The 14,837-nt window shown below is 37.4% G+C and overlaps 1 protein-coding gene and 1 non-coding gene across 2 annotated transcripts in view; one reads left to right on the top strand and one right to left on the bottom strand.

The window, feature by feature from the left end:
• Positions 1-453: 453 nt before the first annotated feature.
• The window catches only part of WDR70 (WD repeat domain 70), a 282,711-nt gene continuing 268,327 nt past the window's right edge, over positions 454-14,837 (bottom strand). Inside the window, 1 exon segment of the mRNA XM_049767710.1 lies at positions 454-615. Coding sequence (XP_049623667.1) covers positions 528-615 — 88 coding nt within the window. The 3' untranslated portion in view covers positions 454-527.
• Positions 7,361-7,464, top strand: LOC126002192 (U6 spliceosomal RNA). The gene has a single exon (XR_007492960.1). It is a non-coding gene; the product is annotated as a U6 spliceosomal RNA (small nuclear RNA).

The following is a 14,837-nucleotide window of genomic DNA, read 5'->3' as shown; positions in this document are numbered from 1 at the left end:
AAGTGCAAAACCAGGATAACTTCAAAGCCTGCTTCCTAAACCATGACCACTATATTCTTCTATTAACGATCATCAAATATTTTTTAAAGTATGATAGTGCTTTTAATTTGAGCTCACCCAAATTATTTACAGCCATATAAACAAGGGATGTAAAACAATGACAAAATATCAAGTTTGTTGATGTCAATTTCTAATTTAGTCCTAGATTGGCTGAAGGCAGATACATATTACAATATACATTCCACTCACTCAAGCTTAAGAAAATCTGTACACGACCAAAATAAAAGTTTACAAACATCTAAAGTTCTTGGTAATACTGTTTCTGATGCTGTTTCTCATTTCCTTTAATACAGCTTGAAAGCTGTAGGTAAGAACATGAAGGCACAATTTTCCTCAAGGTAGCAAATAACTTTCAAATGACTCGATGCAATAAGGGACAAAAATCTCTTCATAGAAAGGTATTATTTTATTTCATTTTTAAAAATCCAAAGCTCTACCCCATGCAAGCATCTCTTTTAGGACAGTCTTCAGATTTTACGCTTTTTCCATTCTGGTTCATTTTTTGCTTCCTCATCATCAGATTCCACTTGGGCAAACATGGTTTTGGGCTGAGTCCTAAAAGGAAGTTAAAGAGGAGAGAAAGAAAACTGAGTTAACAAGGTTATTTTTTTTAATTAAGATTAGACTTTGTTATTTTCATCAAGAGTATGCACACTTGAAGAATCAACTGCATCTCAAATATCAATACCCAGTACCAGACATGGTTCCCCAAGCCCAGCCAGGAGTGATCACTGAGCAGAGTAAGGAATAAGCCCTGAACAAACAGAAACAAACAAAAACCAAAGGCCTTGCCTCTGTGACAAAATGTATATGCTCTGTTTTCCTTTAAGTTAAAAAAAAGTGCCAAACTCAATGGCACCTCAAATAGACATAATCACCAAGATTATATCAAAATTAGGCCAATGGGAATAGTTAGGGAGGCCAAATTAGCTTTCATGAAGCAAAAATCAACAATTCTCTACTTTTGGCACTCTGGGTTATTCTTAGATTTAAGAATCCTAAAATTTTGGGACCGGAGAGATAGCATTTGCCTTGCAAGTGGCCAACCTAGGAGGGACCCGATTTGATTTCTGGCATCCCATATGGTCCTTCAAGCCTGCCAAGAGTGATTTCTGAGCACAGAGCCAGGAGTAACACCTGAGCACCGCTGGGTGTGGCCCCAAAACAAACCAATCAATCACTAAAGTTTAAAAACAATCCTGAAATATATAATTCAATTACACATCAATAATAAAATTTAAATTATTAGTTTTCCCAATGGATTAAAATTAATCATTTATATAAGGTAACTTGAGCAGAGAAAACTAAAAAAAATTATTATCATTTCCCCCCTTTCCATAATCAAACAAATTCATGGAAATGTCAAGCATTTTAGGATACCTGATTGAAACAGCACTGCAGTCGTACTGGAAAAGATAGATCAAGCAATCTTTACACTGGGACTTTATAAACAATGTAAACATAACTGGGTTCAGTGACACCCCCTTCTACATCATTCACAAAGAAAATAATACCATGAGAAGGCTGGGAGATGATCTAGGGATGAAGGCTTGCCTTCAAATAGCTAACCCAGTTCAATCTCCAATATCACATATGGTCTCCTGAGGGTCACCTGGAATATTTCCTGAACTTAGAGCCAGGAATAAGCCTTGAGCACAACAGGGTGTGGCCCAACCTCTCTTCCCTTTACTATCCCCCAAGAAAATGTCTAATGGTTATAATTATGTCCCCTTTTACGTGTGCTACTAGTGCTGATTTCCTTTTAAAACAGTTCCAACATCACTAGATACAGCCCTGAAATGTACTCAAAGGTAATTCCCAGCACTGCCAGGCCAAGCAGCACCATGTTTTCAGATCCTCACATTAAACAAGCAGGAGGGTTGGTTAAGAATCAACCACCAAAAAGAAAAAGAAAAAAAAAAAAAAAGAATCAATCACCAGTGGGGCCTCTAAGCCTCCTGAACACCTCTGGGAGCAACCCCAGCCCCATCCCACTAACTAAATGAGTTGCTCTGTCATAATATAAGAAAACATGGATTTAAAACTAAGGCCACCTACAGAAGACATTTTAGTGTACATCTTCACTTAGAGTCATATAAAGTTCGTCATATCATAGTAATCCTAGAATAGTAAAAATAATGATAATAATCCCTTTCATTTGGCAAGTGAAAATGGTTAAAAAGAAAAACAGAAAAAAAAATCCACCATCATTCTTACTGTTTCTTTAGTATCAGGAGGGAAGATCTATGGGCTATCCACTGTTCATGCTAATATTGTTCTGATACAAGCCACGGCCTATAATTCTTCATGTCTAACTTAACACATTTGCTCGAGCGGCCTCACACCTTTCTTGAGCCTCCACTGTCCCCATACATAATCCAGCTGGCTAAAGCTGTTGTCACTTAAAGACATGATATCAACCAACAGTCATAGCTCTAACATTTCTAAAAGCAGCTGCACATTTTCCTCGGCCACAACTTGCTGAAATACTAGAAAGCAAGACCACTATCTTTCTACATGCCACAGCAAGGCAACTGGAGATTCATCCATGTTTCATCTTCTGGCAAAGATGACCACTTAGGTAGGCACAAACCTCTCAAGGAACAAATATGTCTGACTAGAGAAGAAAATCTTTTGAATTAGATAATTAGTTCTAAGGGGAAAAGAACATGGCCTCTTAATGGTATCTGGCAACTCTTAATAAACTATTAGCTCAGGACTGGGCAGAAGGCTCAAAGGGCTGAGCATATGCTTTACATGCAGGGGACCTAGGTTCAATCTCTGGAACCACATGTTCTCCCAAGTATAGACATATCCCTCACCAGTACTGAGCCAGAGAAGTCCTGAACACTACCAGGTTTGCCCCTATCCCCATAGAAAGGTATCAGCTTACCAGTATAGTTATAATAAAACAAGTTCTAAAAGTTTGAATGTTACTTTTTTAGATTAAAGCAACAGAAACTGACAGAACACAAGAAGAAAATCTGAAGCTTAAAAAGATTATCTATTTAAAAAGTTACACTTTTAGATTGCACCTACTTCCAGAAGTATTTTTAGCAAGTCGGTGGCTAACATTTAAGGGCAGAGATTCAGTAGAACTATTTAATAAAGGACAGAAAGGGACTAATGATTGCAATGGCACACAGTGAAACTTTTGGAGGCATAGAAATAGGCTCTAATTGAATGTCAAGTGGTGATTACACAGCTGCATACATGTGTCCAAACCTGAAATGCATTTAGTATTTTACTAAATGTAAATTACACTTCAATAAAATTGACTTACAAAATCAAAGTAAGACAAATAAAGGAAAAACAAGGAATGAACATATGTGTAGCTGACTAAAAGAACTTAGCACTGAATTTTCTATCAGTCAAGAGAAAAAATCGCCAATTTTTTGTTTGTTTTGGGGCAATACCTGGTGGTCCTCAAGGGTTACTCCTGGCTCTGTGCACAAAAAACACTCCTGATAGGCTCAGGGGACCATAAAGGATGCTGGGAATTGAACCCAGGTTACCTGCATGCAAGGCAATGCCCTACAGACTGCTATCGCTCTGGCCCCAAAATAGTCTTTTTTTTTTTTGAAGAGTGATTTCTCCACAGAGCAACACTGAACTCAATAAAAATTATGCAGTGCATTTTCATGTAAGTTCAATTATACTATCAATTACCAGAACATAAAGCTTCCTTTGTCCTCTCTAGGCACTTTAATTTAGGACATATCGAGTTGTCTAGAAAATGAAATGGTTCTGTTTTCATGAACTTTCATGAAATTTATTTTAAATTTTCCTTTTGAACTAATAGCAATATTGTTCATAAAATAGCAGTATTACATGTAACATCAAATCAAGGCTTAAGTTCGAAATAACCCTGCTCCCTTCTGTATCCCAAATTGGCAAAATCAAAGCATGAATTAATACTCATTTTTTCTGAGCATTGCTTGCTAACCAACTACTCTCTCATTTTGGTGGTGAGGGAAGGAATCATTGAATGCAAGAACAAAGTTCCTTCCAACAAATGACTTGACAAAATAGTATACCAAAAGCAATGAGTGAATCTGGATTTTTGCCTTATGCTACATACAAAAATTAACTCAGGATGGAGTGAGAGTATAGCAGGTAGAGCACTTGCCTTGCACATGACTGACCTGGGTTTGATCTTGGCATCCATATGGTGCCCTGATCCCCACCAGGAGTGATCCTTGAGCAGAGAGCAAAAAGTAAGTACTGAGTATCACTAGTTTTGGCCCAAATCCAACCCCCCCAAAATAAACCAATTTAAAACTGACCAAAAAGCTAAATCTAAGAGCAAATATAAGGGAAAATGTAATGTAACACATAAAACACAGTCAATAAAAGAAAACAGGTCAATTAGGCCACAACAAAATTTAAAAATCTTTATGAATCAAAAAGTTACTGTCAACATTGGGCAAAGACAACCTATGGGATGGGACAAAATATATTCAAATAATGTCTGACAAAGAATTATATCTAGAACATAAGAAATATTCCTACAAATTAACAACCACAAAAAGAACAAATAATTGGGGCCAGAGCAATAGGCAGGTAGGAAGTTTGCCTTGCATAAAGTTGACCTGGAATTAATCTCCAGGCCTATCAGGAATGACCACTGAGTGAAGAGCCAGGAGTAAGCTCTGAGCACCACGGGGTGTGGCCCCTAAGAAACCCAATTAAAAAATGGGCAAGGACTATAAAATGGGAGTTTCATCAAAGAAGATATGCAAATGAACATTATCATATGAAAAGTTTCTCAGCATCATCAATCATTAGTGAAATGCAGATCAAAATCACAATGAGGAAACACTGTAAATTTGTGAGAATAGCTACTGCTTTTTATAACCATCAGAAAACGATGTGAATTTCCCAGAATACAGAGAAATTAGAATTTATGCATTGGTGGTAGAAATATAAAATTTTAATGCCACTGTAGAAAGCAATATGGTGACCCCTAAAAAAAAATCTAAAAACAGAATTATTATATGATCTAGTAATTATATTTCTAGGTATATGCCCAAAATAGTTAATAGTAGAAGCAGAGATAAGGGATGAAATTTAGTGGTAGACCTTGTATGTGTGAAGCCCTGGGTTCATTCTCTGAAAGAAGGTAAGGACAACAAGGTAGGATAGGACAGAAAAGGGAAGAGAGGGTCAAGGAGGGGAGAAGCGATCTGTATACTTAATGCAATATTCAGACTAGTCAAAAGTAGAAGCAATCTAAGTGTTTGTGGATAGTAAATAAATAAATACATAGAACGAGACATTATTCATTCTTTATAAGGAAGGAAAATTTAACATGTGCTATATTGTGGATAAATGTTAAGGTCATTATGTTAAGTGAAATAAAACAGTCATAAAAGAAACTTGGCTATCGTATTAACAACTTAAATGGTAATACAATAATTTTCACGAATATAGTTATTAATAAATTCTCCTCTTTTTCCAATTCTATTTTTTAGATTCTCTATTTTCTTTCTATTTTTAATAGAACTTTTAATTTTTTTTTTTTTTTTGGTTTTTGGGCCACACCCGTTTGACGCTCAGGGGTTACTCCTGGCTATGTGCTCAGAAATCGCCCCTGGCTTGGGGGGACCATATGGGACGCCGGGGGATCGAACTGCGGTCCTTCCTTGGCTAGCGCTTGCAAGGCAGACACCTTACCTCCAGCGCCACCTACCCGGCCCCAGAACTTTTAATTTTTAATAACTTTTTAATAACTGTTTTCTGTCATACTGAAACAAACATATTATGGTCAGTATGTCAACTATGTGACACATTTTCTCTAGATAAATAAATTTAAATAAAATAAAAGATATTGAAACCCAACAATGAACAGTCTTGTAAATATGATACTTAAGTAAAGCAATAAAAAAGATAAATATTGATAAAATCACTTTTATGAGGAATCAAAAGTCAGTTTCATCAAAGTAGAATAGCAGTTTCCTAAGGTAGGGTGGAGAGAACAATAAAGGGTAATTAGTGGGTGTACTATCTTAGCTCTACAAAAGCAAAGAGTTCTAGGAATGGTTGCACAATAATGTGAATGTATATAGCCCTACTGAAAATGGTTATGATGGCAAACTTCATGTGTGCTTCACTACAATTTAATAAACTGTAATAAGATCTAGGTACTTGGGCTTGGGAATAAGAAAGAACAAATCCCTTCTTCAGATAGAAAAGAGGCACACTGGAGAGAAACTTAGACTGGAGTCATACCAGGAGCATTGCTTCTCAAAACATCTGTGGTTTAAGATCAGTTTTTGTTTTCTTATTTCTAATCCCCTGCAGACTAAAAGGATAATTCTAGAAAAATTAAGACCACAAAATAAAAATTCAAATTTAGTAAATGTATCAGATTGCTATGAAATTTTCTATTGCTACACTTGTCTAGTCAGCTCTATTTCCAACTTGAGAATGAAAAGAGAAAAGCAGGGCCCTGAAACCATTCAGTGAATAAGAATTGATCTTAACAAACTTAGACACACACTAAGTTTCTCATATCTTAGTGAAATTGGCCTAGTAGGACTCTACTGAAGACTTGATTAAGCAAGGAAGCATGACACTAAGCTCTCACAGACCCATCACTTAAGGAGATGTCTGTCATTTTGGGAGTGGGCATGGGAGTTGATGGGAAATGTAGCACAAAATAGAACAGTTCATTTTTCTGACCAACCTGCCTGACCCACTATTGCAGAGTTCAGAATCCTCCATGAAAGCTATAAGTCTCCCAGAAGAAAAATTAAGTCTTTCCAAAAAGCTATCCAAAAACATGAATTCAAAGAGAAACATAATCACCCTCATGTTTATGGGACTATTATTCACAATAGTCAAGAGCTGGAAGCAAGAAAGCATGAAAAAGTTAAAACAGTGAAATATAACACATTTATCTAAAAAAGATGAAGTTCTTCTGTAACAACAGTGATAAACCTATTATCCTTAGTGAAGTCAGAAGAAGCAAAACTGGCATGCATAATTTCATGCATATGTAGTGTGCAAAGAAACTAAACAAGTAAATGAACAAAATAAAACAAAAATAAAGGTTTAAATATAAGGCAATTTAGTGGTTACCAGAAGAAAGGAGAAAAGGAGTAGGTAAATCTGATAAAGGGGACCAACTGTAGGGTCAACTGTATGGTGAGAGAAGTAGCAATGAATGTCGTGATGAACTTTATGTAGTCTGTATACACACTTATTTTTCAACAATGTATATTTGACATTAAAATACAATGTATGTCAACAAAAATAACAGTTAAGAAAATAGAAGTTAACATTAAAAAAAGGATGAGTGATCACTTTGGCAGCACATATACTAAAATTGGAACGATACAGAGATTAGCATGGCCCCTGGGCAAGGATGACATGCAAATTCGTGAAGCGTTCCCTATTTTTTAAAAGAAAAAAAAAAAGGATGGGCTTTTAGCACATTGAACATTTCTGTTTAGTCTATGGGAACAAAGAGAAATATGGCTTCAAATGTTGCAGTTATTCTTTCTCTTCAGCACTTTTTGTCTTTGAATTTATTTCTAGCAGATCCTATTTAAAAAATTGTTTTTGAGGATTGAAGAGATGGCTCAAAGGACCAAGCACATGCTTTGCATGTGGGAGGCCTTGGTTTGATCCTGGGCACCACACAGTCCCAAGTGCCATCAGGACTGACCCTCCCAAGCACAGAGCTAGCCCTAAAAACTCTCCCAACTACTTCCCTTTGTATATGGAATAAATGAAAAAAAAATCAGTTGAATATTATCTAGGATATTTAAAACAAATTTCTTTAGTTACCACTTTTTAAGACAATGAAGAACACCTCTAGCAGAGTTGGAACTAAAATCAGATTCCACCCCCCCCCACTTCCCAAGGAGACAACCTGGTTTGCCCTTGGTATAAAAATGAATAAGAAATGTTAAGCAAGAATGAGATGACACATGCAAAAAAAATCAAACATTACTGGTTTGAAAACACTTAAAAACTGGTACAAAAGACCAAAAAAAATTTTTTTCAGTGTTTAAAGTCATTAACAAAAAAATCCTCTAAGTCTCTACTGTCAAGGGTCATAAAAATGGATCCTTTCTGTGGCTGAGAGATAGTCCAGCAATCATGCACATGACACAGGTTCTATTCTCAGCAGCACAGGCTTCTCTGAGCATGGTTCCCTGAGTAAGGAGCAATCCTGGAGGCACCAAGCACTGCCAGGGAGGTTCAGTTATCTTCAGCTCCTCAGGAACTGAACATCAAGGCATCCTTGGGCCCATGCACCAAAACACTGGCTCAGGAGGCCAAGAATAACTGATGGGGATCTCATTAGCATCACCTGGGAACCCCCTTATACCACCTCTCTGTAAAATGGATTCCTTTCTGGGCTATTTGAAGCATAGAATTTGTACACTGGTCTTCACATAGACTGTCGAAGCCTCCGTAAGAAAAAAGAGAGCAAGCCAAAAACGCAATGAAGACATAGTGGGACTCCATGAAATTTATACACACACACACATATATATATAAATATAAAAAAAAAACTACACACACATATATACACACATCAACAGTGTGCAAGAACTAGATCCTACTGTTCAAGAAAGCCTTTCTATTAACATCCATTTCCTGTCTTTTACTTCCTCCAGAATTCTACAGTCCCTTTCTTCAGAGAAAGAAGTCAATTCAAATATCTCCCTGTTCAAAAGTAAAGGCTATAGAGGGAGGAAGAGAGATATAAGAAACACTCAATCCAGTCAATAGAATAATCACTGAGTGCTCAACATAGGGACAAGCTAAGCCTCACCAAAAGTCAGCAAAATGGCTACCTTATTAGAATTAGCGTTATCATCCACATCTTGCTGATATGAACCACATTTACCCATTTTCCTAAGTGTTCAATGAACACTGGAAACTTAGCTTAAGAAAGCTGATATGAATCATGTTTTCCCATTTAATTAATTCATTTAGAAAACATTTTCCACTTGTCTATATATGCCAATTTGTATACTAGACTTACCAAGAAAAGGAGATTTGATATCAATAGTTATTAATAAACTAATCAGAAGAGGGCTGAAGGGTTCTTTGTTTGGTTTTAGTAAACTACTATTATGTTCATATTTCAGGAAGCAACTATCTATAAACTGATTAGTTGATACTTTGGGCTGATTACCTTTATCCACTGAAGTTTTTATAAACTGAGTTCTCAAGATTATTTGTACAACAGTATGTTATAGAAAAATGACAGAAGCCCAACAAAAAATCAAGTGTATCTTTAGTATTTCCATCCAGAAGAATTTCATGTAGCACAGTGAGTAATAATACAGATCCCCACAGCAATCCCACCCCAGTCAAAGGGCATTTTTAGCTGCCTGATTTATGTAAGTAATTCAAAGTGTTAGCAGGCTTGTCCTGTCTCTTCTGAGTTCTAACCCATACTTCTCCATTCCCCCTCTAACTTTCAAAGTGAACTTCAAGATGTTTTCAACTATGATGGAAAGTACACAAGCAAAATTCCTTTAAATTAAGGATAGTCTTTGGATATGATTCATTCAAATAGCATGAATCAAGCTCCAGGGGTAACAGAATAAGCACGAGGGGAAATCACTTACATTATTTAGTCATCAGTATGCTAGGATAAACCACAGCTTTTTTGGCTCAGGTCCCATTGTTTATTATGAAGGAAAACCTCAAAGCCAAAATCAATTATAGCCATGACTTGACAATCTGACACACTTGTTAACTCTATTAAGATGAATACAGCCAATATGAACTCTGACCCAGACATCACAATTGCAGAATTATTAAGATCAAATAAAGAACTTGACCAAAAGATTTTGTGTGAAATGGTGCCTTCTTTTTGGTAAAGAGCTAATCAAAGGTAGTTTTTAAAAAATATTAGGGATGAATAAAAAGAAGAGTAGCAACATGACATTTCTAGATAAAGAATGTCTTATTTTCTTCAGGAAATGAACCCATAATATTTTGAAAGATGGTCAAACATACCTCAGAACTTATGAAAATAAGGCCTAATAACTATGTGTTATGTTTGAAAGCTAGAAATTTTGGTGAGGGTGAAGAAAGGGACATATGAAACCTGTAGAAATTGGAAACAGAAATGTGAGAGGCAGGTGTATGGGTGTGAGAAGGAGGGAACAGAGAAGAACAATGATTCTAGCTAAATTTCTGAAAAGTACACAGGTTTGAGGCAGTTCAGTTATATTTCATCAGTACCCAACCCCAGCTCACATTTAAAGCATATAACTATGAGATACAATTTCTATGAAAAATATTTATATAATCCTTGGGGCCAGAACAGTGGCACAAGCTGTAAGGAGTCTGCCTTGTAAGCGCTAGCCTAGGACTGACAGCGGTTCAATCCCTAGCATCCCATATAGTACCCCAAGCCAGGAGTGACTTCTGAGCACATAGCTAGGAGTAACCCCTGAGTGTCAATGGGTGCAGCCCTAAAACAAAACAAAAATATTTATATAATCCTAGGTTCTTTTTTCATAAGATAAAGAAAAAGGTTGGCTAAAGTAAAATAGATGGCAAGAACTCAGAGTAAGAACTAAGCTCAGGTTACCCGATTCTTAGTTTAATGTTCAGCTCTGCCATTCTGGCTTATACATATTATTTATTTATTTTTTGTACTCAGAAATCACTCCTGGCAGGCTTGAAGGACCATATGGGATGCCAGGGATTGAACATGGATCCACCGCGTGCAAAGTAAACTCCCTACCTGCTGTGCTATTGTCTGGCCCCTCATATATATAGCCTTTTAGAGCTTTACTATTACTTAACTTTCCTATTTCTATCAGTTGTTCTGAGATAAGAAGTTATCTCTATGGGGCCAGAGCAGTAAGGCATTTGCCTTGCACCTGGCTGGCCTAGGACAGACTGCAGTTCGATCCCTTGGTGTCTCATATGGTCCCCCAAGCTAGGAGCAATTTCTGAGAGCATAGCTGGGAGTAACCCCTGAGTGTCACTGGGTGTGGCCCAAAAACAAACAAACAAACAAAAAAACAAAACCAAAAAAAGAAGTTATCTCTATAAGTCATTCAAAGCATTAACCTGACTTTGAAGTCAGGCTACCTGGAGATTCAAATACCAAAGTTACTGCTTATTTTCTATGTGGTTTCAGCCAATTTATGAGCCTTGGTTTCTTCATCTGTAAAATGGTACAATTATAATGAATAATTTATTCTATATATGTCACCCCACAATATATACAACAAGATTATAAGAAAACTTGGCCCAGTATAAATATAGACAAAATAGTATTATAATCATATACTTTGCTTTGGTAGAGTTCCATACTTAGTAATTAGGCTTATTTACCAAAAGGTACATATATTTGGTAAAATAAATTATAGACCTTTATATATATTTTCAGTATGGGTTTCTATCACTGAAATAATCTATTCTGTACATTGTACTCGGTGGGGGAGATGAATCATTTGTAGTTTACTATTTTACTTTTTTAGTTGGGGGGCCTGACCTTATGGTGTTTCAGTAATTGGTTTCAGTGTTTTGCAGGGTAATATGCCATGTCTAGTCAGGGGTAAAATATTTTGGCCTACCTCCCCATAATGTTTACTTTTGCATTACTACTAAACATCAATGTACAAAATAATCAAGTAGAGTACAGATTCCCAGCCCCAGTCTCACAGAATCTATTGATTTGATCTGAAGTGGAGTCTAGAAATCTGATGATTTATTTACTGATTGATTGGCCACATCCGGAGTTTCTAGGGCTATTTGAGTGACCATGTAGTACTAGAGATCAAACCTGAGACTCTCATATGCAAAGGATTTATACAGACCCTTTGAGTTATCTACATGACCTCCGAGAATTCTTAATTTTTCACGTTTCCACTCCCACCCATCAACTTTGATTAAGGCTAAAGTACCATCAAAAAAACACTGGCTTCTACATCAGTCACCCAAATAGAAGATAGCAGGAAAAATATTACACCTTTTCTGTGGATTTATGCCTCTTCCTGACTTAGTACATAAACCTACCTCATTCACAGTGTGACCTCTTCACAACAAGTGGTGACTTTAAATGAATCCTTTAGAGAGGAATTGATACTTTCTTAGCACACATAGTCATGTATCCTATGTCAGGTAAGACATGCACAGCAAAACATAAATTGTCTGGACCAGCCATAATGGCAGCTAATCTGGCAAGAAGAGTGACCCTGGTTGACAGAGCTGTCAGACTGACAGACTACTGGCCAGACTCCCACACACATCCATCCCTGTCTGATGGAGAAGCTACTTGAGTTCTGGATCTATAGCTTGCTCATCCCCCCAGTCAGGTCCTTTCCTCTCTCTCCAGAAACATCTTTTAACAAGAAACTGTAACTAAATCTGCCTGTGTGTGGCTGAACCCAAGTCCTCTGTGATTCTGCTGTGTTTAAAACTTTCACGGCTATTACACTGCTAGTGCCAGGAATGAAACTTAAATACTCAGTCAATTAATGAGAAGCGTTCAAAATCTCTCTGTCATTATCACTGGGAAATAAAGGTACCTTTATGTCATATGCATTAGACAAACCAAGTTAGACAAAGTCTAAGTGGACTTTTCTGGGGTAAAGCAAGATATAGTAAATCTTCATTTCATCACTGACAGAAGTCAATTGCAGTGAAGAAAAACAACCAGACACACATTCTCGATTACAGTGACCTTTATAAAAGGATCCTTTTCAATATTAGCTTCCCTTCAAACACTTTGCCTCTTGGCATTAAACAGTATACTCTAGCCGGCTAACACAGGGGAAACAGCACTGCAATTCTGGCTAACAAAGTACATGCTACAGATAGAGCATGCCATGAACTTAGTATGCAGTAAGTGTAAGGTGACAAAATGGGGTGGAAGGAAAGAGGTGAAAGTAAATGCAGTGCTGAAAGATGCAAATTAACCTAAACAGTCTTCTGAAAAAATCCACTGGTTTAGCAAGCAAAACAGAGTGTCTCGTGTCAGCTGTAATCATTAATTGTACTTTTCTAGGCTTCAGTATTCTCACATGCTAGATCAGGGGTGGCGAACAATTTCGACACAAAGAGCCAAAATTTTAAACTGTGAGAGTCAGAGAGCCACACCAGGCAGTGACCTGCCAAAACAGACAAACACTCACACAAAAGCATCTAATTTTAATAATAATCTATTAAACACATATTGCATTTTGCCATTTTGAGTGAGGGTCAAAATCCTGCAGTGATGGTGAGGGTGTGAACTCACGGCAAGATGTGACCCAATATGTGACACCCACCCCCATCCCCCCCACCCCCCCACCCCACTCGCTGGCCTGTGCAGTTGTTTCCGAGGGATGGGAGATGGGATGCCGCAACCTGGGGGCAGGACTCTGCGCTCGGAGACCTCTCCTCACAGGTCTCTTCTCAGAAGCAGCAGAACAAAATCCAAACTTGGCAAAGAGCCACAGTATACAAAATATTGATAAGAGGCAAAGAGCCGCATTAATTTTGGCCGGGAGCCGCATGCGGCTCGAGTGCCGCGTATTCGCCACCCATGTGCTAGATGATGATATGACAGTTCTACCCAGTCTGCAAAGCTATGGTTACACTCACACATTAATCAATCTTATATATAAACATAAATTATAGTCATAATATATTAAATATTATATTATATACAATATATTATGATATATAGTTATAAAAATATACATAAATATAAATCACCGGGGCCAGAAAGGATAGTACAACAGGTAAGGCATTTGTCTTGCATGAGGCTGACCCATTTCTATTCCTGGCATCCCCTATGGTCCTCTGAGCACTGCCAGAGTGCAGAACCAGGAGTAACTCCTGGTTGTGGTCCCAAAACCAAAACCAATACAAAACAAAAAATTAAATCACCTATGATAATGGAAAATAGTTGGTAATAGTGATAAACAAAAATAAGCTTTACTTTCATTAATTCTACTTAAAATAAAGCAAAAATTTGGATAAACAGTATTATTCAATAATAATTAATTATGAAGGAAGCCTTATAAAGTCAGAAAAAACCATATAAAATGCCATAAGGAGATGGGGAGATTAAGAGTGAGATTAAGGATTTACTACTCATCCTTGTTTCCAAAATGTACTAAAGGTGAAACCAAAAAATCTTTACTAAATTGGTAAATTTAATGATACTCAAAACAACTTGAGAGTTTACAGAAAGAAAGCAAACATAGCTATGGTTTATAGCAAAAAATGTTAGGATGGGGCCAAAGAGACAGTACAATGAATAGTTTGCATATGGCTGCATATGGCTCCGCATATCGTTCCCCAAGCTCAGCTAGGAGTAAGTCCTGAGCACTGCCAGGTATGGGCATTCTGCCCACTCTAAAAAAAAAAAAAAAAAAAAAAAGGCCAGGGGCTGGAGAGACAGCATGGAGGTAAGGTGTTTGCCTTTCATGCAGAAGGACAGTGGTTCGAATCCCGGCATCACATATGGTCCTCGGAGCCTGCCAGGAGCAATTTCTGAGTGTAGAGCCAGGAGTAACCCCTGAGCGCTGCTGGGTGTGACCCAAAACCCAAAACCAACCAACCAACCAAACAAACAAACAAAAAAAGGCCCCTCCAAACAGAACCAAATATGCAAGGATGGTTCAACATTAAGAAATCCAGTAATAGGGGCCAAAGAGATGGCATGAAGGTAAGGCATTTGCCTTTCATGCAGAAGGTTGGTGGTTCGAATCCCAACATCCCATATGGTCCCCTGAACCTGCCAGGAGTGATTTCTGAGCGTAGAGCCAGGAGTAACCCCTGAGCACTGCCGGGTG

The sequence above is a fragment of the Suncus etruscus genome, chromosome 2 (genome assembly GCF_024139225.1).
Source record: "Suncus etruscus isolate mSunEtr1 chromosome 2, mSunEtr1.pri.cur, whole genome shotgun sequence".
Lineage (NCBI taxonomy): Eukaryota > Metazoa > Chordata > Mammalia > Eulipotyphla > Soricidae > Suncus > Suncus etruscus.
The sequence above is the reverse complement of the archived record's forward strand: the minus strand, read 5'-3'. Positions and strand labels throughout refer to the sequence as shown.